The sequence below is a fragment of the Anastrepha obliqua genome, chromosome 4 (genome assembly GCF_027943255.1).
Source record: "Anastrepha obliqua isolate idAnaObli1 chromosome 4, idAnaObli1_1.0, whole genome shotgun sequence".
In the NCBI taxonomy this organism is placed as follows: domain Eukaryota; kingdom Metazoa; phylum Arthropoda; class Insecta; order Diptera; family Tephritidae; genus Anastrepha; species Anastrepha obliqua.
The window spans coordinates 101,249,308-101,276,454 of record NC_072895.1 but is presented as its reverse complement, the minus strand read 5'-3'; the positions used below and the strand labels follow the sequence as shown (position 1 = coordinate 101,276,454).

The following is a 27,147-nucleotide window of genomic DNA, read 5'->3' as shown; positions in this document are numbered from 1 at the left end:
TACAAGACGTTTTCACATCAAAATTTATTTTATTATTTATAAAGTTGAATGAAAATTTACAAATACTCATTGTGATGAAAAAAACGTATATAAAAGAGAATTGGAATTATTATACATATGTCCCAAGGGTATAAAAATATTGCAGGTTCTGACAATGAGAAATATTCTGCAAACAAAGTAAAAATTCAGGTCACTTTCCGTCTTCAAAGTACAATTATACTTTTGTAAGTATGCGTGTGTGTATGTATATGTGTTTTGTGTGTGTGTGTATGTGTGTGTGTATGTAATAAGTATGTAGGTATGTATGCATGTAATTTTATTAAAAATAATTTAAGCTTTGCTTGCATTCTTTATTTTATTATTCGCGTAAATTTTTTGTTAGCAGCAAATTATTGTGGTGTCCCGATAAATGCCTCACTAACTCTTGTACTGATTCGAAATACATTGAACAAAAACAGCAACTGAATCGATTTTCGGTTTCAGCACCATTTGTCGTCGTTATAACATTTCGATGAACCGAACACAAATGTTTCAATAGATGGGCCTTTTGTTTAAACATAGCAACACACAAGCGGCAAGCAAATGGTTTCTCACCCGTATGTACTCTTAAATGCGTTTTCAAATTCCATGACATGCCAAATTGTTTGCCACAGTATTCGCAACGATATTCCCGAGCTGTATTGTGTGTGCCACATATATTCGCATTATTTGAAGGGGGATCTCGAACACTTCCTGGTGTATCACGACTACTTGTTTCAACCGTACCACCGCCACCTCCACCGCCTACTCCTATCTGTGGTATGCTACTGAGACCAGACTGCAGATTTGAGAAGGTGGATATGGCAGGATTTTGTGTCGATTGCCATTGGTAAGCAAATTGTGGTGAGATATGTAGTGCGGCGTCAGGACTTTGCGGTCTGGGTCTTTGATTTTCAATAGGTTTACGATTTTTCGCCAGTGCTTCGGTGTTGCCTAATAGGCCTTCTTCAAGTGGAGATAGCAGTTTTCGGTCGGACATGTACGATGATATGGGTGAAGATGCTGTTTTCGCGGATCGTAATTCATCAATTAATGTATGTTGATATGACGAAGCGAACGGTTGATTATGACTGGAGGAATGATGAAAGCCCGGTCTTCGTTTTCGATGTGGCGTTACAACATAGTTTTCCGGTGAATTATTCAAGTCGGGATCTTGTAGTGATTTTGGAACCTCTTTATCGGAATCGAAGAAAAATCCTTTACGTTTTATACTTTCGGTGCCATTAAACGATGAACTATCCGTATTGAAAATGTTTTTGTCCGTATATAATAATTTTCTTGTACTAAATTCAGGTTTACTTCGTAAACCAAGCGATAAATTAACAGGATTTAGAGAAGGTATATTCTTATTGGTTGTATTGAGCTGCGCATCTGAATATGCCTCTTGCTCACTGGTCGACGGACTACTCTCCTTTAAATCTTTTTGTATATTATCTTCTAATGAACACTTAGGGCTGCCCGGATCTTCCTTAACGGTATCTGAATCCTTGGAACCATCCGAGCATTTTTTTAAATCATCACTACCTTCTAAATCAGGGCTATAGGAATGCTCTAGTTTTGTTGAACAATACATATGTTGTCTACCATTTCCATTTGAATCGCTATTCAATCGATCACGCAAATTACTACATTTACTACTTAGAATTGCTGAGTCCGTGGTCTTCCAATTGTCGGATTTTATTTGCAACAACAACAGAAGATCATGCAAATAGTTAACATCTCGGGATGTTATGCAAGTTTGTCCGGAATATAGAAAATCCAAAAGGAATTTGAAGTATGTAGCATTTACATCTGGGAAATAAACTGTGGTCGCGCAGTCGGAAAGTTGCGTGTCCTCCAAGAGAGTTCTAAAAAATAAACCAAATGTAATTAAATGAAATGCAGAGAAAAACATCAATAAATAATAAAAAAATTAAAAAAAATTATAGTAAAATTTAGACAAAATAAAATTAAATTAAATAAAAATGTAATATATAAGAAATAAAATAAAAAATGTTAATAAATAAAATAAAGTAATAAAAAATAAAAACATAATATTGTATATTAAATATAAAGCGAAATAAATTTGAATAAAAAAATATATAAAAAATAAATTAAAAAAAAATTAAAAAATATATAAAAAATAAAATTGAATACAACACAAAAAAAAATTATATTGAATACAAAAATAAAAAATTTAATAAATCAAAAAATGAAGTAAAATATAATAAAAATAAAAACTATATACAAATTAATTACATAAAAATATATATAAAACAAAAAAACCATAAAACAAAAGTACAAAATTAGATGACATAAAAAAAGTTAATATAAGGGATTATAAAATAAGAATAAAATTAAATGAAAAAATATACAACAAAATTAAATAAAATAAAATTAAAGCAACCGCCTTAGCCGGGTGGCTTGGTACGTCACTACCATTCGAAATTCAGAGAGAACGTAGGTTCGAATCTCCGTGAAACAACAAAATGAAGAAAAAGTTTTTTCTAATAGCGGTCGCATCTCGACACGAAATGGCAAACCTCCGAGTGTATTTCTACCATGAAAGAGCTTCTCATAAAAAATATCCGCCGTTCGGAGTCGGTTTGAAACTGTAGGTCCCTCCATTTGTGGAGCAGCATCAAGACGCACACCACAAATAGAAGGAGAAGCTCGGCCAAACACCAAAAAAGGGTGTACGGGCAAATTTTATATATGTATATGTATATATAAAATTAAATTAAAATAAATCAAAAGCTAAAAATACTAAAATAAAGTGAAATATAATCAAAATAAAGCGAAATTAAATAGAAAATATTTATATATGTATAAATAAATAGCATTATATTTTTATAAAAAATAAAATTAAAAAAAATAAATAAAATATAATAATGTAAAATAAAATAAAAAAAAATAAATAAAATATAATAATGTAAAATAAAAATTAAATTAAATTAAAACACATGCAAACAAATTAAATAAAGTGAAAAAAGTAAAAAAAAAAATAATTAAACAAAATCAACTAAAATAAAATAAAAATAAAAATTAATATATAAAATAATGAAATAAAGTAAAATGAAATGAAAATGTAATTAATTTAAATAAAATAAAAATAAAATATAAAAAAATAAGTAAAGTTAAAGAAAATAATAAAAAAACCTAAACTAAGTATAATCAAATAAATAAAATAAAAATATATACAAAACATAAAATTAACAAAAAATATAAAAAATTTAAAATAAACAAAAAGTGAAATAGAAAATGCAAGAAAATGAGTAAAATTAAATAAAAATTTTATTAAATTAAATATAGTAACAAAAAATAAAGAAAAAAAATAAAATTAGTTTAAATAAAACAATAATAAAAAGCATTTAATAAAACAAAGATAAATATAATCTAGTAAAATAAAACAGTTTTAATACAATTTAAAAAATATTAAAATAAAATAAAAATAAAAATATTAAATAAAAAAATTAATAATTTAAATATAAAATCGCACAAATTGAATAACAACATAAAATGAAATAAAACGAAAAAAAAAATAAAACAAAGATAAATACAATCAAGTAAAATAAAACACTTTAAATAAAATAAAATATCAAAATAAAGTAAAAATAAAAATATTAAATAAAAATAAATAAATAATTTAAATATAAAATCGCACAAATTAAATAACAACATAAACCTTAATTAGTTTCATATGTTTTTATGTACAACGTTGCTATATTTTTTTCTATCTTTAACTCTACTTTTCCCAATTTCATAAATATGCGATTAAAAACACTTATAATTACCAAATGATTTTTAATTTTAACCCGTAATTGAGCGAATTTTTTAAACATTTATTCCAAATATTCCCCATATAAAACAAAATTCGGATTTAATTTTTGTATTCTATTAAATACTCGGCCTTTTATTTGATTTTTATTTCATTTTAATGAATTCAAGTAAATTAAAAAACTAAATATGAAGGTTCACGCAACCGATTGGACAAAATTATTTTATTTTTATGAGTTAAACTATTTTTCGCACATAAATATAGTAGATGATTTTAACCAAATTTTCGATAACATAATTCTCAAATTTAGCATTTTCATATAATTTAAAATTTGTACAGCAGGATTGCCATCAGTACATTGAAAATGCGAATACTCGTATTCAATCGGTATTTCTTTACGCATTGTTCTGCATTATTTTGAGTGAAATTTTTCGTGTGCTGAGTTAACGCGTTAAGGTCGTAAATTTTCTAATTTTGTAGTATACATAAACGATTTTATGTATATACATATATACATATGTGTACATGCAAATGCGAAACAAAAATATATGCTAGGTAAATAGTAATTATTTTAAACGGGAAACGATTTATTACGTCTTTAACTCAATATCAAACTCCCTTTGGGAATCGAAATGCGAGTATTCATGTAGTATGAATGCAGAAAGGAATCTGTATGTATGTACTCTTATAAGTACATAAGCAGACATTTCAGGCCGTATGCATCGACTAAACCTTCGCAAAAGGTTTCACAACTTTTTAGTATATTTTTATGATAATTCTCAACAGTGGGTTAAAAAAAATCTTTTCACCTTAATTTTTAAAAATCTCTGATATGCCTGACTTTTAATTTCTGTATTTTAATACTTTTAGAATTTATTTTGTTTTTTAAGTATTTTATTGTTGTGCAAAAAAAGATTCCATACTAATGAGCTAATCAATCTAAAAATATTCAAAAATGACTGAGTGATTAATGTCATTCTCTTCAACACAAGTCAAAGACCTAAGGAATTATGAAAATGCTTAGGCCATAGTTCAGGAAAAAGTTAATAACATACATACATATGTATAAACCTGTGGTCAAAGGCGCAAAACGAGCCAAATTTTCAGAATTTTGAAAAATATATATCTTTTTAATATTATATTACATAATAATTTACTATAATCAAAAAAAATCTGCACTTTTTAAGAGTTAGAAGCCTTATTTTTTTTTTTTTTTTGCTTAAAAATACTGTAATACATTAAAAAGTCTTCGTCAATGGTTTAAAGTGAAAAAAATGTAGTAGATATTTATATCTTCAATTTCGCAAACTGTTATTTACCATATTTCGGCAACCTTAAAGGCTTTTTGCATTTTTAAGTCCGCATAACTCATAACTCGAACAAATCTTGACCGATTGACAATCACATTTTACTTTGGTGGATTTTTTGATACATTAAATACGAATTTTTTAAAAATTTCTGTAAATGTCGATATATCCTAAAGATCCTGGGTTTCCTTGAAGAAAATATGTGCATGGAAATATGGATGAATTTTTTTTCGATTTATCACGTCTTTGTTGAAGATTTCTACCTTTGTTTTTATTAAACGTTCCGTTTTTTTACAATCTCGATATATCCAAAAAAACCCCCCGACGCATTTATCTCACGAAATAACGTGGTCAAATGGTCGACGAGCTCTTGCTATTTGACATCCATGGACTTCTTTCTCTCCGCGGCTACTGGAAAATTATGGTCTATGCCAATAAGCCCAAGACGATTCCGCAGCTGGAGAAAGAAATCATGCGCGTTATAAATGATAAACTGCCTGAGCTACACATCACATGCCAAAAAGTCATCGATAATTTTGCAATGCGCATCTCCTATTGCCAGAGCAATCGTGGTGTATATGTTTTGCCGTTAGACGAGAAATTATTATATAATATTATGAAATAAAAAAAAAATCATTCGACGCATTTCTTTGTGTATTTATAAAAGCTAATCTGTGATTTTGTTGAGTCCCCCTATAGAAATGATTTATTTTGCAGGTGCTATTGGTTTGGGCGCGCGCACTTAAAAAGCCTTCGTTGTAGAAAAGATGTGCGGCCGCCATCTTCTTTTCTGCTACTTGGGTCGAGTTGGGCTGTAGCGGTTGTTCACTATGAGAAACACACAGGGTCATTGTGCATTGTGATGATGTTTGCACTACTTATTTCGAAAAAAAAAATACTTGCACAGAATAACAGTTTAAAACAGTTTAATAAAGAAATTTTTTCAGACTTTTTATTATTTCGGTATTCGCTTAAAAGAAATAAACAAGTCCCAAAATACGCTTGTTCTTTCCGCCGCTACAGCGCATATTATTTTAAATGATTGAATTTTTCTTTTTTCAGAATTTCCAGAAATATTCATATTTTTATATTATATCATATAACTTACTGTAAAATAGTCATATACATATTTAAATTTTGTTTAAATTAATTTATGTCTTAGTGCACAAACTTTTTTCAATTTATTTGTTCACCAATTTATATATTTGTATATGTATGTAAGTACTTTTTTCACTTTGCCTAGCATGCATGGCAATTTTACCTTATGAGTGGGCTTGCAGCAGCTAATACAAGTTTATGTGCATGGAGTTTGACTCTGTTTTCACAAACTATCGTCAGATCGGCTGGGTGTTCTCCACGGAATGCGGCTCCAATTTCTTTGAGTATACACTCTCCATGCTTGCTGTACTGCAACATCAGCATTCTAGGAAACTTTGGAAGACACGAAAAATACAGAAATTTTAAATATATATCAATGAATTATACACGTTTTAAGATATGGAAAAAAGTAGAAATGTTTATATTTTATGCATTTTCTATGAGGACACATTCACGAGTAATTTTTAACTAACTTTAACTTAAGTAAGATTTTCAGGTCACAAGAAAACAATTATAAATATTTAAATGATGACAAATTATTTGCACTAAGCATCCGCTTTTCCAATCTGCACGCATGCGCACACAACGCGCAATTCATAAACTATTTACTTGTACATTCGTCTGAGTACATTCAAACACTTTTGTATTAAAATGGTATTATTGATATGCAAATGTAGCTTGTTTCTTGTGAACTAAAACTAATTTACTTACTTTATTTGCACAATCAAAACCAGTATTCGTACATTCACTAAGATTTTTTCACTTTTTTTACGTTATTTCCTAGCCTTTCTATTTTTAACTCTCTACCACTTGAACCCTTCACTTGATGCTGACATTTCAAAACTGAATGTATGGAAATTTCTTGCATACATATCTCTCTCTCTGACACTATATAAGTGCGCACGTGTATTTGTATACGTGTGTACTTGTGTTTGTAGCTCTCTCCGTGATTTAGCAATCATCATCATTAACATTGATGAAAAGAAGTGATCCAACAATTGCGACCTTGAACACACCAACATTCTACATTAATGAAGTGTGATTTTTTTCCAACGTTTATGGCACTTTCCAACTAAGGCAAATTGCCATTGGCTGTTATACTTTCTACCTAGTAGGTAATACGTATTGGCTTTACTGACTTGCTGGCTTGCTGGCTCAACAGCACCAACAATAAGCGTACATACAGCGACGGAGGCATACGACGATCGAGATTCCACGATCGAGCTGTGTGGAGAACGGCGGGCATACATTTAGTATGAAAAAGTTGCGCTATTACTTTTGCTGTTGTTTTTGTTATTGTTGTGGTTAAAGTAGTGAAGGCTTTTTAACTTTATTATATACATATGCATCTACATACATTCATACATTCGTCTATAGGAAAGTATTTGTTTTTTGTATGCATGTGTGTGTGTACATTGTAAGCGGAAATTTGTATGTATGTATGTATGTTTGTAGTAAGTAGATATAACAATATTGAACAATGCAGCATGAAAGTTTTATATAATTTGGAAATTTCAGATTTGCTTGCAAATGCATACACATACCAATGTACACTGATGAATATGAACTCATACTTGTACAAAATCACATGCACATATACTATGTATGTTTGTATGTTGTATATACATAGACTGGTTAGTAAAAATGTGCGTTGGCTGTCTGAATTTTTTCCTGCACATCGCCTTTTGATTGTCTGTTCGCTAGAAAAACTTTTGACGCTCCAAAAAAGCGTTAAAAACTGTTAAAGTGTAAGTTCGGTTTGGTGTGAGCTTAAGACTTTTTCAGCAAGTTTATTTAGTTGAAAAACTGCATGCACACAACAGCAATTTCATGCATACATACATACATGCATACATAGCTATGTATGTGCAATTACATACTCTTATTCCATGCATATATTTACATACATACATGTACAACATTTACTTACATAAAAAAGATATTCATATCTGCTCTATGGACAGACTTATGCCTCTTTTGAGCTGTTGTTTCTAACAGTTTTTGTTGCTATTGCACAACATTAAATTTGTGCGAATTCTAATATGAATTAGCTTTTTATAAATGAGAAAGGAGCATATATTTTTATGCGCATATATGAGCATATGTATGTATGTGCGTATCTGTAGATACATACATGTGTACGAACATTCTACATAAAGTGATGGCAACTGTCGGCAATGGGGGGAAAACTGATTGCGGAACTTGCTTTTCATATAATGTTATATAAATGTGGAATAAAGCAAAATAGCATAGCAGAAAATAAAATAAATGGAATAAAATAAATAAAACAAAATTAAATTAAAATTAGGTTAAATAATACATAATATGGAGTACTCAAAAAAACATAAAATTAAATATAATTAATTAAATATACTAAAATAAAATAGTAAACAAAATAAGATTAAATAAAACAAAGTTATCTGATATATCATATAAGTATGCATAAATAAATGAAATTAGATTAAATAAAATCGAACCATATAAAATAGCATAAGAAAACCAATTATAAAAATTAAACAAAAAATACATTAACATAAAACTAAATTAAATTAAGTCAAATTTAAATTAATTAAATTAAATTAGATTAAATAATACTGAACCAATTATAATAAAAAAAAACATATATTAATATAATTTTAATTAAATAAATAGCTATAAATATGAAATAGTTTAATAAAAAACTTAAAGTTAAAAAGAGTTAATTGAAATCAAACTAAAATAAAATTCGATTAAATAAAATTGAATGAAATAAAATTAGATTATAAAATAGCAAAATCTATGTAAGGAAATAAAATAAGATTAAATTAAATAAAATTTGCTTATGTACATACAAATAAATGAAATTAGATTAAATAAAATTAAACCAAATAAAACAACATAAGGCAACTAATTGTAAAACTAAAATAACAAATAAAGTAAAATAAAATTAAATTCAATTCAATTCAATAAAGCTAAATTAAAATTAATTGAATTAAATTAGACTAAATAATATTGAACCAAATAAATAATATAATATAAATTAAAATAGAAGAAATAGCCATAAATGTGAAATAATATAGTAAAAAAATAAAATTAAAGAGAGCTAATGTGAATAAAATAAACTAAAATAAAATAATAAAAAGTAATGAAATAAAATTAGATTCAATAAAATAAAGCCAAATAAAATCGCATAAAAAGTTATCACAAAAATAAATCAACAAACAAGCATAATAAAAATAAATTTAATTGAATTAAAATACCATAAATTAAGCTAAATTACAATTAATTAAATAAAATTAAAAAAAAAAAACATAAAAGCACACATAATAGAAATAAAACGAAAATAATATAAAAATAGTAAAAAGTAAATAAACTTTAAAAAAAAAATAATAATTATCTATAAATATGAATAAATAAATTTCATAAGAAAGTAAAATAAATAAATATAAAAATAATATAATATAAAATAAAAAAATGAATTAAAATTATTTTATATTTTGTTAAACAATTTATTATCTTTTTTCACCAATCACCAATGTAAATATTTGTATAACTTATATTTTAGTAGGCAAAATGAGCATTTCCGAAGCAAGTCAAATGTGAAGTATTTTTCACTACAATCTAAAAGAATTTGAGAAAATCGATTCTTCCTCCAACTTGAATTTAAAAGTAAATTCCCTAGTTACTTCACCTGCAATATAATTATAAAAGCAAACAAAATCTATGTATACAATATATACACATATACATATATGTCTGTTTTTGGTCAGAATAGCACAAAATATTTTATGAAAATCGAAAGTGTAAGCGTGTAAAGCGATCGATGACACAAATGCCTAAACCGTTCGGTTCTTTTTTGCTTATGGTGTATTGTACTCTCGTATGTGCATATGTATGTATGTAAATTTGCATATTAGGGTCGGCATTATTTTCAATCAATAGTCTAGCAATTTAAAATTAGAATTGAACATCAAAACATAAATCGTTTGGCAAGTAATGAGTTCATTCTTTCGTTTCAGACATGCAACGAACCACTCGTCATAATAACGATCCTACCTCGATTGCAAATTCTCTTGAAAACCGTCTACTCTTAACTCATTAATTGTTAACCACACTTAAACATCAAATTTTACCAAATTTCTAATTTTTCATCATATTATACTAATTTTTGTATATATATACTTTTTTATACTTAAATGTTTTGGTAGTTTTACTAATTTTTTGTTTTCGACTAATTTTTTGTTCTTAACAAATCTGAAGTGGGTGAATAATAAATACATTTAAAGTTATTTTAAGATGTATGAAATTAAGTGCCTTTTAAATAAAAATATTCCATATCAGAGCTAGAGGTTGATAATTTTTCATATAACGGCTGTTATATACTTACTCGTATATACACAAATTAAATATATCTTCTATTATTGTAATAGTGCCATAACTAAAAAAGTAGAGAAAAATGGCTTCAAAGTTTTCAATTGGCAATGCCCCCCTAAGTAAAATTAAAGACTAACTTTCATCTAAGGAGATACTGTTAGTAGATATCATAAGGGCGCTAAAATAAAGAAATATATCATTTCTGACTTACTGCTGATTCTGAAGATATTCAGATGCCTAATGAAATTAATAATTCAAGTTCCTATCATATGTTTTTTTTATTTCAAAACTGTGAACAGTGAAAAATAAACAATGAAATGAAAAGAATTGATTCGATTTTACGCGGATTTTGAAAATAAGAGCACTCTAAAAGTGGAAGAAAGGTTTCCCTTTCATTTAAAAACGTAACTGGAATGCATAACAGACCTAATTGTGAAAACTGCATTTATATATTAATTTATAGAAAATAAAAGTAAAATCCACTAGACCTGAGTCTATTGGGGACTATACCATTGTCTATTGGGGCCTTTTGCCAAGAATGTATAAATATTTTAAAATTGATTTCGTTATGGGATTCTATGCGATTTCTCTCATGTACAAATCGACCCGGACTAATTTACAGACATAAATATGTACATACGTACGGACAAATGTACGTAACTACATTCACCTATATACAGTACAAGTAGTAAGTAGGTATGACGTTATAAAGAAATATCCCTTTCACAAAAATTCGTTCGCTTACTGCTATAAAAATACAAAAGCATGGAGTTAAAGTTGCATGGACTGGTGTGGAGAGTGATGTGGATGTGTTATGCGCCAACATGCAGAATTCACCTTTTCCGTGCCATTTCAAGCACAGATACAAACACACACACACATCTATCTATAAAATATGTGCATACATATGTACCTATGTGAATATGTACATAACTTTGTCTGCTGCTAGCATGATCAAGTATAACGAAATATTACTATGTTTCTTTTATTCTTGTTTTAAGAAAAAGCTAAACGAAATAAAAGTTAACTGAATAAACATACATATGCATGTAAATATGTATGTATATATGTTTGCGTATATGTGAGAGCATAACGTAGCTACAATACATTTGTTTTATAATGTGTATAAATATCCATACATACATACATACATACATGTACACAAACGAAGGCTGAAAAAACGTGTCTTGGAGTTTTAATAAACAAAAGGGGAAATGAAAATCGTAGTAATTTTTCAATATATTTCTCCTTGTACAATATATGCATACACACATACACACACTACATACACTCCCTTTCACAAAAAGCTCCAGCGCCAGTTGGTCGCTCGTTTGCTACCGCCGCTTGTCGACTTGTCTACCAGTTTGCCAGTTTATGAAACTTTTTAAAGCTTCTTACTGACCTAAAAAATATATGTGTGCGTGAGAGATAATGGCAATGTGTTGGAGTGAAAACGCTGCAAAGCCAACTAGCAAGCAAGCCAGCAGTCACAGTAGTGGCAGTTGTTTTTGTTTCTCAACTCGTCCGTCAACCAACCGACCGACCGACCGACCACTTCAATGACTTTTTCCGCCCGAAATTCAACATTTTCCACACAAACGCGATCACTTTCGAGTTTCGAGTTTTTACCAAGCAACGGTGTAGAGCAAAAGCAAAATTGCGAGATTGCATTAGTTGCAAAAACAAATATTGTATACATATGTGTGTATGTATATTGTAGATACACAAATGTATATAGACACAACTATGAATAATATTCATAGTGTTAAATATTTTCTTTTTGTTATTTCTGTTTTCAAATCTACTTGCAGCGCATTGTTTAATCTCTTCAAAAAAGCAAGAAGCCTTCAAGCTCTTGCATATACGATTGCTCACAAATATGTTTGTATGTATGCATGTCTGCTACTTTTTTATATTGGTGCTTTTATATGCATGATTGTATATACATATCTACAAATTGTATGTATGTATAGATCTACATATGTAAATGAAATCCATTCACCATAGTTAATAAAACTCCTTCACACAGCACACAGCACACAGCACACATCACACTGAGCACACAGAGCGCAGTGAAAACAGTTTTGTCTTTTCGTTTTAGTTTTACTATTATTATGTTTTTTTTTTGTTTTTTTTTTTGTTGTTTTCATCTTCTTCTCCCATTAACTACACAATTTCTTATGCATAGTTAACTAACAACAGCAATGAGCTGGCATACAAAAGTAGATATATGTGCGATCGATGGTTATTGCTGGCTACAGCTACGGCTAGCTTGGTATGGCTTTGGCTAAATCGACGTTCAAAATGTGTAAATTGTTGGAAATATGCTTGGCTTGAAGGTCACAAACAAGCCTTTCTAATACACTACTGGCCATTGTACAGCGTAATTTCTAGGCGTCTTCGACTCGATCATAAAAACACACATACTCATACATACATTCATACACACATATCCATACATATCTGCGGAATAGTCTTTCATGTTTTTACTGCTATGTTGCTGTTTTCAATGATTTCTTCTTTTGCTTTGCATAATGTTGTATTAATGTACATACTATAGTGCATGTGTATTCAAAAATATACCTACATACATACAACAAGTTTAGTGAGAATTTAAAAATTCAATTAAATATTTTTACCTGTCGCATGAAGTAGCAATTGAAATACTTTAATCCAAAACAGTGGCAAAATGATTAACTTAACAAGAAATAATTATGTATGTGCACATATAAACACATATGTATAGATTTATGTATGCATATATACAATATATATATATATTTATATATATGTATATTTTTACTTATATTTGTATATCAGTACACATATTACTTTTTAGTGCACACTTAACACAGTTCCATAAATTTTCAATGGGTACACTCTATTTATGCTTGTACTTGTATGTATCTCAAATTCACTGCAAATGCACTTTCTTTAGTTTCAGGAAACTATGTTTTTTTTTCTTTTGTGTGTGTGTGTTTCAATTGGATTCTTAAATTGTGGAAAAAAGTTTGTTTACTTCATTTGCGCAATGTTCATGTACGTGATTTTTTTTCTTTTTTTATATTAATTTTGTGTTGTTGTTGTTGCTTCTTTTATTTGCTATCAATATTGTTGCAATATGTTATTACGAAATAATAAAAATTAAACTTAAATAAATCCGACTGCAGAGTGAATCTCTCAGATGTGTTTTACTAACTATCATTTCACGTACTGAGTACACATTTTCAACATATTACTAAATGTGGTCTATAGACACAACTTATACAAGTTTATAATACACCGTCGTTCCGTTGCAGTTCACCGTCCCTTTCACTTACTTGCAATTTTCATACAGATAGTCTTAATGTATGTATCTCTTTCCTACCATTCTTCAACGATCGCATACAACAATGTTATGTGATCGAGAATTTCAACATATTTGTTGTGCTTTTACATTTTATAAGTAGTAAAAGCTTTTGCGCTTACTAAACCGAACCGAACCGTACTCTGTGAGCTGCTGTACTCTGCTTAGGCGTCTCGTGTGGTGTTTTTGTTGGCGTTGGCCACAACGACGCGACGCTACACGACGCGACGCGACGCTATTCGCAGGCAGCCAGTTAGCCATACAACACAGAGCAGAGCTTAATTAGCTTTCCACATTCTCCCCACACTTGAGAGTAGTTGCATGCGTGGGTATTATTTTGGTAGTGAGGGTTGCAGCTTTTTTAAATAAATTAAACTTTCCGCGAACGCTTTGACATTGATGGTATATGCAAGTGTCATTAGGCTGATTGCAGACATCGCATCGACACTCACGGGAGTGAAGGTATACAAAGTTGCATACCGTCTTAAAGGATACCTCAATTTCTATTAGCGACATACCTTTAGATGGGATACACGACGACGAGCGATAACTTCACTGCGCTTTGCAGGGGTATATGAACTGACATAAAAACAACAACTAAAAGTGCTGTTTTCTCGCTTCTACATTGTCCCCATTGTCCACCATAAAGGCTATAGAGCGATTCGACACTCGAGCTTTATGTAAATATATGTATGAGATTTTCTTTGGTACGAACCAGCCTTTGATTATTCGATTCTTTTTTCCACGGGTATTTTCCAGGATTTGGCATATTGTGAATACTTGGCCGACAGTTGATTCACCTACCAGACCCAAAACCATACCGCTAACGTCCAATTAGTTCGTTGACATAATATTCTCGATAGGGCCTTATATGCGATGCTCAGAAGACTAATTCCGCGCTAATTAGCGCAGATTCTAGAACCGCTCTTCTTATGGATTAGGCAAAGCATGCTTAAATTTCGATCGAAGAGCATTAATTCATCTGATGCATGCACTTTAGCAGCTCCTCGCCGCTGTATTTGAATTGCTCAGGGGACAGTCCGTCGGCTTTCGTTTCTTTGCTGTTCGTCACGACAATTCAACCGTCAACGAAGTATCAATCATGGTATTAAATTTCCTTTTCACTGTTGTCACCATTCAACAGGTTAGGGAACAGTTCTCTATAATTTAAAAAGATCTTATGGTCATCGTAAGATCGGGGTTTTAATTTTTACAGTAGATCCGTAATTGCAAAGATTATGGTCTACACCTTTAGAAGATCAAATTAACACCATAAGTGAAACCTCTTGATCATTTGATATGCTGAAACTACTTATAGTGGTGGTAAATTATCTCCAAAGAATCGATGCTTAAAACGTGCTCACAAGTTTTATATGAGCGATACCTCGTTCCATACCCAAATTTAGCATATTTTCTATCCCTGAAATAAATTTCAGATAAATATCCCACGTAATCTGTGTTTTATTTAAAACCCAATAGTAGATGTAAAACTCATTTTTCGTTAACTTGAAGCTTGCGCAAAAATGTCGCAGATCTCTTGAGGAGACTTAGTTTGAAGAGCAATTTTGTGTCGGTTTTGAGCAATTTCTGACTAATAAGGCAGACTTATTACTCACCAAAAAATGATATATATAAATACCGAAAATGGACTTTGACTTAAAGAAGGGTATACTTTTTTCGCTATTTTTTACAATCCACAAACGTCAACTACAAACTCAAGCCAAGGTTAATTTCCTCTTCACTTTACTTTTAAACAATATAGACAGCGCAGAGCCCTCGGGCATTCACTCGGACCACAAGGCCTGCTAAAACTATCATGCGGCCATACTAAAAATTAAATCTTCCTTAGTCGCTAACTAATAAACCTACAATATGAAATGCTAAAATGCCATCAAACGTAATAAAGAGTTGATGTAATAGTAATACACATAGTTTGATATGATATGCGTGTGATTGCAGGAGGATCAGATTGCATTAGAGTGTTTTGCTCTAATTAGTAAGATCTCATATCCGTACCTGTTGGCTACATAAAAGGAAATCCGGATATGATTGATTTGATCTGTCCGGTTTGATGTGATATGGGAGTGATGTCGCATGGCCTAATGGTGTGGCATCAATGAGAAACGAAATTGAGCAAGCAACTTCGGCTACCACGTCACCGGGCACTCGATAGCAGAATTCTCGCCGTTCTTTTCATATATATTCCCACACTCGTCCAATGAGTCGTTGTGCAATGCTGAAAGCATTTTTACAGATATTTTACAATATCAGACCGTTAACCGGCTCTCAGTGAATTCGAAAGAATCTGCTGATTGGCTGACGTAACCGGGATTTGTTTACTGTTAACTGAGGTTGTGTTGGTGATATGCGAATAAAATCAACGCAGTCTTCGCCATCTGAGAGAATGGACCCAACGAGAACTCAACGAAAATTAATTGACGCTAAAACATTTACTACGAAAACAAAAAGGTAGACCAAGATCAAGATGGATCGACGAACTGGGGTATGACATGAAGAAACTCCAAGTATACAACTGGAAGGAATCAATCAAGGGACATTTTGTTCAGCAGGCTTAAGTACACACAGAACTGTAGCGCCATAAGAATTATTTCAGCATACCCAGCTATACTAATAAATAAAATTGTTGAATACATAAGATAAAAAGGTTTTGAATATTGATTATTTAGGTCAAAATAACACAAGCAAACAATTCTTAAACCAGATTCATAAATTCAAATAATTGTGAAATCGTATTTCATTAAATTTAGGTTTAGGGATATCGGCCAGATGAAAATGCAAATGAAAATAAATATTTAAATTAAATACCACACAAAATATACTTAAAAGGAAACAAAAAAACCTTAGCTGTGTTCGATAACAGAATTAGCCATTCATCCAAATCAAGAGCGTAACCGAAAATTCTCTCAAAAAGAGGAGAAAACCAAAAAAGTTAACGAACGTAAAATTTGCCATCATAAATTATTATACATAAATATAATTTGTATTATTACTACTCACGTTCATTTCTTATTTACGTTTTATTACTCACATTTTTGCTGATAAAATTTCCATTTTGACTATAAATTTCTGACCATAAACTGTTAATTTCAAACCGGCGAAAGGGCAAAGGTGCACAAAATAAATACCAGATTCTAAAATACATTTATTTTCTTTGTTCCTTTACAAAAATTTCAATCTTGTGATGGATAATTTTTGCATCGAAATGTTACTTTACTCTCTAAATTTTTTGAGTGATGGATAATAAAGAAATCCATTATTTTTGCGCAAATGGTTTAAAACAGTTTTATTGTCGATCTTTAGCTCCGACAATTGCGACGACTATTAACATACCGATCAACTTCGATTATTTCCGTAATTTTATGGATATTATCGACATTTTCTTTAACATCAAAAAGGTCTGAACGGAATCCACGAAACCAAAATTGCACGTAATTAGCTGTTACAGTATCGGCATCATAAACACTATTACCAATTTCAGCGGCCTGCCTTGCATTTTCGCCTTTATCAAAGAAAAGCCGGAAAATGTAACGAATTTTCTCTTTGCTGATTTCCATTGTTAACACCCTATAGCTCACAACTGAATGGCAAAATAATTTTTTATTGTGAAATGTCGCCTTGACAACGAGCATGAACTTTAAATTGTTTGATCGATACTTTACGAGATATCGATCACTCATCGTCTAACTCCATCTAACGGTACACCCAGAAAACGTGCTGCTTCGAGAGGTTGGGTCCAGAAGCAGAGGAGTGTTAGGTGAGTGGGTTTAAGAGGGCATGTGAATAAGTGGCTAGCATTGTGTGATGTACCCTCACATGTCGGGCATATATTGAGTATGGCGGGGTCGATTCTGGATAGATAGGAGTTTAACATGCTAAAGGGTGTTTTTTTAGAGGTTAGGTTTTCAAGATGAAATAAAACGTATATAATTTAATGTTATGGCCAAGAATTTAGCTTTATTATAAAGATAAGGGTTTGCCATTATGTTTTAAAAATGATTTCCCTCTGCCCATAGAGCACACCAAACAGTGACTTTTTGAGGATGTAACGGCGTCTCAGCAATGGCTTGTGGATTATGTTCACTCCAAATGCGACAATTTTGCTTATTGACATACTCATTCAACCAAAAGTGGGCTTCATCGCTGAACAAAATTTTCTTCGATGCGTCGCGCGAACCGAACCATTATTTTCGTAATAAATTTGCACGATTTGCAAACGTTGTTCAGGTGTAAGTCTATTCATTATGAAATGGCAAACCAAACTGAGCATAAATCAAGTTACAGCTGTCAAAAAGACCATCTACGAAAAAAGTAGTGCCAACTTGAAAACCTAACCTCTAAAAAAAACACCCTTTATAATATCCAGACCGTGATTGAGCCAGGTGGTGGTTGGACTTCGATAACATCATTCGGTGGTCGGGAGTTTAGGAAGGTGTCAAGTCGAGTATTTTCAGTTGTGTGTGGTCCTTGATATCGTCGGTGTAGTCGAAGAGATGTCTCCTGAGTCGCCTGGGAGATGGCTCAGGCGCTAGAAAATGTCTGCAGAGGTGATTCCGACGATAACATCCAAGCAGAAATTGCTTGCTGAGCATTTTGCTGTGCTCCTTGACCGGGAGCATGGAAGTCTCGTTGAGGATGTGTTGCAGGGGAGACACCCGGCGCCTTCCCGTGGCTGTCGTGATAGCAGTATTTTGATAAGTCTGGAGCTTTGTCCATTTCGAGTCACTGGTGCCAGGGGACCAGACGGACGTGGCGTTATTTTTCACCAGCCAGCTGTCCAATAGTTTAAAATGTCGCCAACAACATTTCTTTGTCTTTGCCCCAATTGCTGCCGGCTAGCGATTCGGGGACCTTGTTGCGGGTTTGAACCTTAGTGGCGATCGCGGTTGTATGCGCTGAGATGAAGAGCAAACTGAAGGTGGTGCCCAAAATGTTGGGGTTGCTTCATCGACTTTCACCTTTAGTTGCTGTTTAACCTCCTTCGTCCAAGTGGTAAAGAGGGTCACCATGGATTTAGTGGGGGAAAGCTGAAGATTCCTCGCAGTAAAAAAGCGAGAAAGGCTGGCGAGATAAGATAAACGTTCACTTTGGAGCACAAGCCATTGATGTTATTGCCGAACGCCATTATCGAACAATCGTCAGCATAGGAGACCAGTGAAACTTCCTCTGGTGGTTGGAGAGCTTCGAGATATAGAAGTTGAAGAGCAAGGAATAAAGGACACCACCCTGCGGCACATAACAGGATGACTGTTGTTATTAAAAATATTTTACAGTGAAATAAATTTAAGTTTAATGAGCAATGTAATAGAATTTGATATAATATGGTTGAGGTGAATTACAATTTGCTTTTCGTATACATATTTACATTATTCATATTTACAATGGAAAAATCCCCCAGTTTTAGGCTTGGGTTTGAAATCAGCTATGCACAACTATTTTCATACAAATCTTTTGCACATAAATTTTTTTATAAGTTAAAAGATCTTAAGTTTTCTACCACCCTCAAACGCCGGTTGGTTTTTAATAAAAAGTTTTTTTTGTTTTATAATCGAAATGCCTACGAAGGGTTACATTACCTATCGGCAGACGATCTCTATTGGGTAAAAACTTGTTTTATTAGGTTTCACTTGATGTTTCAGCGAGCGTGGGAACGCTGCGCTCTTCTAATTGACTACAGCGGTGCATGCTAGCAATTAATCATCCCCCCACTATAGCTGGGTTTCCTTTACTGCAATAACCTGGACTTAGGTGCGACCTAGGGTTATTACTTCAAATTGGTGAGAATATTTTATGTAAAATATGCAAAAATAGATGGGATGAGCGAAAATGAGTAATTACTATTGTATAATTTGAATTATATCCATTTGCTAATTCATTCTTCCGGTTTTAATGAATCAATTTCTTATGAAGACACCGTTCCCCAAACAGTTTTCTTTTCTTTCGTGTCAACTGAAGACAAACTTTTACACATCAAACCGATTTTTTATTCAAAATTACTCTTACTAAGAATAATCGGAAAAACACCTATAATCAGGTATCTATTGAAGGAGTCGGAATTGATAGCATTCAGATTTCCAAAAATTTTGAGTTTGTGTCGTTCCAATCGTGAAGAAATTTTCGAAGCAAACAAAATCATATAGAAAATGGTGGATGGGCATTAAATTTCAAACATTTTCCTCTATGCGTAGTTAAATATTATCTTTAGATTATTTCTCATAAGTAGTTAGGTAGGTGAAATGGTTGAAATGCCAGTCTGGCACTCCTCAAGTAGCACTAAAGCGCCGTTTTGATACCATTATGAGACCTCCAACCACCCAGTGACCTTAGTCGTCTAGCTGCCAAACCCGGACATTTACAGAGAAAGTGCTCAATAGTCTCCTTTTCTGAAAGGTCCCCACAGCTTGTGCAATGGGGGTTAAAGGGGGGGTAGGGTCACAAAATCGAAATTTTTTTTCTTCACTCATCTTATAGTAAATCATTTCAAGAATGTTGTGTCAAAATTTTAAGTGGATCGGAGCAGAACTCTCAAAGTTATAGCCTTTGTAGGCACTCTACCTCGAATGCGGAGCATCGATAATTTCTCAGAGTCATTTTTTCAAACGCGTTTTTCCCGAAACGACTTCTTAAAAGTCAGTGCCAATCACAACTCCGAAACTATTCAACCGATTCTTTTCAAATTTGGCACACGTTTTCTAAATCAAAAATACCTCCCCCCTACACTGTTTTTTTTTATTTTTTTTTTTAAGGTTGTTTTTCACTTACAAATATGGCGAAATTTTTCGCCAAAAATGCTCGTTTTACGTTTTTTTGCCACCAAAACTACAAAAATGAAAAAAAAAATTGTATTAATGGTTTCAGATGATTCTACGACGAATGCCGATTGGTACCGCAGAGCACCTCTCGAAAAACATATCTCCAAAAAAACTCTGTCATGGGCTTATTTGTCAATATTTTATTATTATTTTTTAAAAACTTATTGAAAAGATGTACAATAACATGTAACTGATTTTATTAAAGTATCTTAAGCCATATTTCTGTAAAAAATTCACAAAAAAAGTGTTTTTTTTTAGCGCTAAACCCTACCTCCCCCTTAAATGATAAACCTAGCTTTTCCGCGTCCAGTGACCAGTAAACACAGCTACGAGTTTGGAAATTGAATGGCGTGGAGTCTCCAAGGTTTCTGAGTCTTCCGTATGTTGTACTGGGGCCGAAGGGTTTTTGAAATTGTGCATGAATAAATGGAGCTCCATCTTTTCTGCGCTAACTATCAGGGGGATGCCGATGACCGGGTAGGAGGGCCCTGAGGCCAATTCAGTCTCCTTTCTGGCAAGCAACCCAGATTAGAGAAATGATACCTGCAAACCCAAGAGATTTAATCTGCTATTTACAGGAGTTTACTAGTTTCGTTCTGCACCATGGCGTCGTCAGAGTCTTGATCGCGGCCTCACTATCGGCGAAAATGTTAATATCTCCCTCGCTCCCGCGTTCCCTAAGCATTTTGCATACTTGCAGGATCCTCAAAGACCTCTGCCTGAATAGCCCTAGCAGTATTCGGAAGTTTAAAGGAGATAGATAAATTGGCTGATTTAGAGAAAACCCCTGCTCCGACTTCCGATTCCATCTTGGAACCGTCTGTGAAGATAGAGGTGCAGATTTTCCCCTCGATCCAATCTTGTCTATTTGGAAATATTACCCTAGCACGACCCTCAAACTCTAGTTTGCGGATAGAGAGATCTGTTCGAAGTTCAGAGAAATACGGTGTTAACTGCCCGAAAATGCTACCATGTCCCTTGAGAGATGGCCTCCAGCGGCCAACCTCCTCGCATATACAATTGAAACTATTTTTCCTTCATTATTTAGATTTTTTTACTTTTGAAAAACTACCGTTATATGAAAGATGAGCGTTGTTATTTACCAATTCATATAACAGACACTAACCAACTGATGATTCGCATAAAAAGCAAAATCCATCATGATCCGTTAAATCGTTCACACAAACTGTCATTATGTTAACTAAGCTGTAACATCCTAGTTACTAGTAATGGAACTATAAATATTTTTTTTATAATTAAATATACTAAGATTTTACTCTAATTTGTATTCTACTTCTTACATACGAGTAATTTTTACGATGCAAGATACATAAATTTTTACTATTTTTTTGTAATTACATTTAATTTATATTTCTCCACAGCACGGAAATTTTTCACACACAAGTGCATATACATACTATGTGCATGCATACATAGGTACGTGCATATGTAGATGCAAATGAATATCAATTTAGTATTTGAATTTCGCTGGAATTCCCCTTTAAGTGTAAATTAATTAGAATAAATTGATTAGAATATGAAACACTTCGGTGAATTCGCTGTAAGTTACATACATATGTGTGTACATACATATGTATATTTAGGTACAAGTATGTGCGAATAAAATTGACTCAAATCAAATAGAAAGCTGATAAGAAAAAGGCACTGGGAAATTGTTTGCATACTTATTTGTAAATATACATACCTACATATGTATGTACGTACATATATTTCGTACTTGTATATTTTTAAACTACTCGTTCTGATTATGCCACTACATACTAAATTCCAAATTTATAAAATATCGATCCTAATAATATATAACAAATTCCATTTTCGGCAAAATTAAGCTAAAATAAGATTTGGGTGTGCGCTGGGGTTTTATTATAAATTTGTAGCCAACTTAAGATAATTTTTATTTTTCGCTACATCACGGCCACTTTTGCAATCTTAAGGTTATCTACAAAAATTGTAGTAGGTCGCATTTTTGTTTGAACATTTGTCCGTTCTTTTCGACAAAGCAACAAAAAATTGCCTACTTATTTTCTTTATAACCAATTTTTACTGGTTTTGCCGCCAACGCTTTGACGCTAAATAAAGCAAATAGTAGTTTATTACACTTCCTCCAGATTCCGACTCGCTTTCATTTGCGTTTGTTATGGTACAACCACGTATGAAGCTGATAAGCTTCACTATACGGACTTAATAGCCTAGATAAGGTACTTAATGGGAAATGCCTATTTCACAGGAATTGGTCAGTTAACATTTTTTTTCTATTTTGTAAAGTAGAAAAGAAAATAATAATAATAATAATAATGCAAAATTTGCATATATGTATGTACATATACCATATGTATGTATGTTAATATTTCCAATGCACGTGAACGACGATTAATTGTATTTATTTTTCAATTTTGCCTCGCCTTTAACACAAAACATCGAACTCAACTGACATTTTTTCACCAAACCGGTTCTTTAAAAGTGTGTGCTCAAATACACCTTCACAAAAAATGTTATTGCAGCAACATCAAAAATGCCTGTTTTAATGCGAAAGCGTTAATGCATAAAATATACTCGTATGTTTCTTTATAAAGTTGGTTTTTGCTTTAACTTAAAAGTAACAAAAAAAACTTGTCAATTCAAGCAATTGGAAGTAATTTATTTATTTAAAAATAGAATGGATTTGTATGACTGCTATAGGTTTAACATGACAAAGTTTCCACAAAAAACATCTGGCGTTCGTAGGTAGCATAAAAAACTGTAGATTCCTCTATTTGTAGGGCAATATAAAAGCACGCACCTCACACAAAAAAGGATGCATGCGCCATATGTTATATACACAAACCAAAAATGATATAATGTATTCTCTTAGCTGTGATTTCTAGATGATGTAACATCGTAAGATTTGTCCAGTCAGAATTCGAGAATGACATTTAATCTCCAGCATCCCTAATAATAAGATGGCTTTGACCTGGCTTTCTATTCTATTCATGAGTTTGGACTGCAAAAATATTTTGCACAATGCTACTGAAGTGACAGTTCTTGGACAGATATGAATTCGGTTCGTTCTGTTAATGTGTGTGAAACCGATTGTCGTCTGATTACTTTATTATGAAACTTGTTGAGTGTTCATTATTTGGAATGTAAAGTTTTCAGTGCATGTTATTATTAACATAGATAATATTATATCTAGTTGACTAAAAGATCGGGGTGATAGCATTTATTGTTGCTATTATTGCTGCAGGTGGCTTTGGTGATGTAGGTAATGTGAATGATGTGGACGTATGTGTAACAATATATATGTATATAAATATATCTGCAAAATAAAACCCCGACGGAAATATATATTTATTTATGAGAAAACCTTTATTTTGTGCCTGAAGTAACAATTTATTAGCAATTCAGTAACCACATACCGTGTAATATGTATGTTATATCCTTTTAAAGTTCCACGGCCAAAACCGTAAATTTGTAAATTTTAGTATATTTTTATATTTTATGTATGTATGTAAATAAAATGCATTAAGCCGTCGCAGCAACAACTCTGGGGCAGTTTGGAATTTTGCATTGCAAATCGCCATTTACAGACGGCGGAATTAACATATTCGAGACGTTTCCTAGCTCATTGCTGCAGAACAAACATCCCTCAGGACATGAGGGTACAGCCATAGGCAGTTTCAATGATTTCCATGCGCGCTTCATATCAGACACCAGTTGTTGCATCATTTCGACCGTATGGAATGGAGTCGGTGCTAAGCGTAATTTTTCTTCACCACGAGCAACGGTTGGATAATTAATGGCCTGCATATAATGACCGTATTCATGGAGCAGAATGTCCGATATCTGAGTGGTTTTTAAAGGATTTCCAATACGAATAGGTATAATATGACTTTTCGTTTCTTCAACTGGAAAACCTAAAAAAAAAATATATAAAATGATATCGATTAAGGAACATTAAAATAAGATTCAGGTAATTGCATGTTTTAGTTGCGTGCAGAAATTTGGTAATAAAATTGAATCAATTAAATAATCAAAAAATAACTTTTTTCTAATTTCTAATGAATTAAGAAATAGCGTGTCGAGGCAAGCGCGTAAGGAAAAGTGCGAAGAAATGTATAGCTATATTTATATATTGTCCGTATAAACATACATATATACACACATATATAGTAGTAATTTAACTACAATCTTTTTGGTGAAGTATAGCGACTATGAAATTTGTCACGTACATATTACTTACGTAGAAAAAGTTAAGAAAAAACTATAGCGCACGAGCATCGCTTGGAATTTATTTTTTACATATCAGGCACAGATATTCGCACTTTGTGTGTATCTCTCAAATTAACGACTTTTTATGCAATGAAAAATTTGCAAACGATTGAGGTTAATAAAAATGTACTACCTATTGCTGTCCGTTTCTGCATGCATATGTACATATACATAGATCATATATTAAAATATTACTTGAAAAATTAACTGCTATTTTAAAATCAAATATTCTATACGCCTTAAAAAAATTCATATTTTGGATCTCCCAAACAGATTTGAGGAAACATAATTGATTTCTTATATTTAAAAAATTTGCTGATTGTCAACTGATAGATTGCAAATAAAATTTATCCATAATAAAAAAAAAAAAATATTCTATATTAAAAATAGTAAAAAGTATCAAGTTTGTACCTTCACGTTTTAGTAAGCTTCTCAAATAATTCACATTAGACTGATGCTTCCCACGTAACGCACGTCCTTCGTCCGATGCCAAAAGTTCGATCGCAGCATAAGCTCCACAGACTACAGCCGGTGGCAAAGATGTGGTAAATATAAATCCTGCCGCATATGAACGTATCATATCAATCAAATTTGCACTACTCGCTATATAGCCACCGATATTTCCAAAAGCTTTGCCCAAAGTACCAGATATTATATCCATTTTGGGCAACAATCCATCTCTCTCACCAATACCTGCACCATTATGACCATATAAACCAACTGCGTGCACCTCATCAATAAAAGTCAAAGCGCCATACTCATGCGCAACTTCACACAATTTCTCTAGCGGACAAATGGCGCCCGTCATTGAATGTACCGTTTCGAAAGCGACGATTTTCGGTACATTCCGATCCACCTGTTGCAGCAGTGATCTCAGGTGGTTTACATCGTTATGACGAAATATATGTTTCGGCACACCACTATTTCGTATGCCTTGTATCATAGAAGCATGATTGCCTGCATCAGAAAATATATGACATCCAGGTAATAGTTTTGCCAACGTAAATAGTGTGGAATCGTTTGCAACAAAACAAGATGTAAATACAAGTGCTCCACTTTTCTGATGAAGTTGAGCCAAACGCTTTTCGAGCGTTTCATGGTGAAGAGAATTGCCCGATATGTTACGTGTCCCGCCGGCACCAGTTCCATGACACTCTATAGCCTTAATGGATGCTTCTTTTACTTTTGGATGTGCTGACACACCAAGATAATCATTTGAGCACCACACAGTTATGGGCATCTCATCTTTTGAATATTCCAAGGCATGAGGAAAAAGTCCAGGTCCCGCTAGACGATTTACTTTACGGAAAATACGATACGAATAATCTTGCTTTTTCTTCATAATTTGATCGTGGAAAAATGTTTCATAGGCGAATTTGTCAGTCACTTCAGCTGCATTTAGTTTGCCAAAATCTTTTACGCAATTCGATGTTGGTTTTGCCAACGATTCATTCGGGTGAAGAGCAGAGGAGTAAGAGCGTTGAGTGGGAGTGGTGCTCGTCCTTGGCTCTGCACCACCAGCAACTACCAATTGCAATTTATTGCTTTCATTGACGGTATGGAACTGTTTGCTCAAAACAGGACAATACACGCCATACGTTTGTACCAAAAACTCCGAATAATTGCGAACATAATTTGCACTAAAACGACTTAAAAATGGGCACGACATGATGCAACTTTCTTCACTCACTAAACACGTCTAGATTATGCAAACACTTAAAAACTTGTGAACGAAAACTTCTGCTTGTACATGCAAGTCATATTGTTATCTATGTCATATTGTACAAAAATGTTATCGATAAATAAAGTTGATTAATTATCAAGCTCGATTGCATAGCTATTGATGTGGCCAGCTATCAGCATTTATTTATTTCCTATTGGATTCAAAAACTAATATTCAAACCCGTGAGCTTTTCACAAAACGACCTATGTCTATTTATCACTTTCTACCTGCTGAAAGAATATAAAAATATAAAAACGTTCGACGAAACATCGGAATTCATTGCATTAAAATCATAAACTTCTAAAAGAAAATTTAGGCCGGCAACGGAAGCACAATCTTTCGTTTTTCGGACATTGATTGGTAAATCTGGTACGATTTACTTTCATTAAATTGGTGGTGTTGTATTAAAATTTTTAATAAATTCA

The 27,147-nt window shown here is 32.3% G+C and overlaps 2 protein-coding genes across 5 annotated transcripts; both read right to left on the bottom strand.

The window, feature by feature from the left end:
• Window positions 1–14,041, bottom strand: LOC129244989 (transcription factor Ken). 4 transcript variants are annotated; one of them, XM_054882927.1, is made up of 3 exons: window positions 13,875–14,041; window positions 6,365–6,534; window positions 1–1,886 (listed from the first exon to the last, which is right to left on the bottom strand). In XM_054882927.1, exons 2-3 carry the CDS (start codon window positions 6,523–6,525, stop codon window positions 359–361), a joined length of 1,689 nt encoding a protein of 562 aa, XP_054738902.1. In that variant the 5' UTR covers window positions 6,526–6,534; window positions 13,875–14,041; the 3' UTR covers window positions 1–358. The 4 variants fall into 4 exon arrangements, with proteins under 4 accessions (XP_054738902.1, XP_054738898.1, XP_054738899.1 ...); XM_054882923.1 differs by lacking the exon at window positions 13,875–14,041 and adding an exon at window positions 13,194–13,348; XM_054882924.1 differs by lacking the exon at window positions 13,875–14,041 and adding an exon at window positions 12,557–12,596.
• A 10,032-nt stretch (window positions 14,042–24,073) lies between these two features.
• LOC129245471 (5-aminolevulinate synthase, erythroid-specific, mitochondrial) lies at window positions 24,074–26,758 on the bottom strand. Its single transcript, XM_054883650.1, has 2 exons — window positions 25,411–26,758; window positions 24,074–24,644 (listed from the first exon to the last, which is right to left on the bottom strand). Exons 1-2 carry the CDS (start codon window positions 26,666–26,668, stop codon window positions 24,253–24,255), a joined length of 1,650 nt encoding a protein of 549 aa, XP_054739625.1. The 5' UTR covers window positions 26,669–26,758; the 3' UTR covers window positions 24,074–24,252.
• Between the last annotated feature and the right edge of the window lie 389 nt (window positions 26,759–27,147).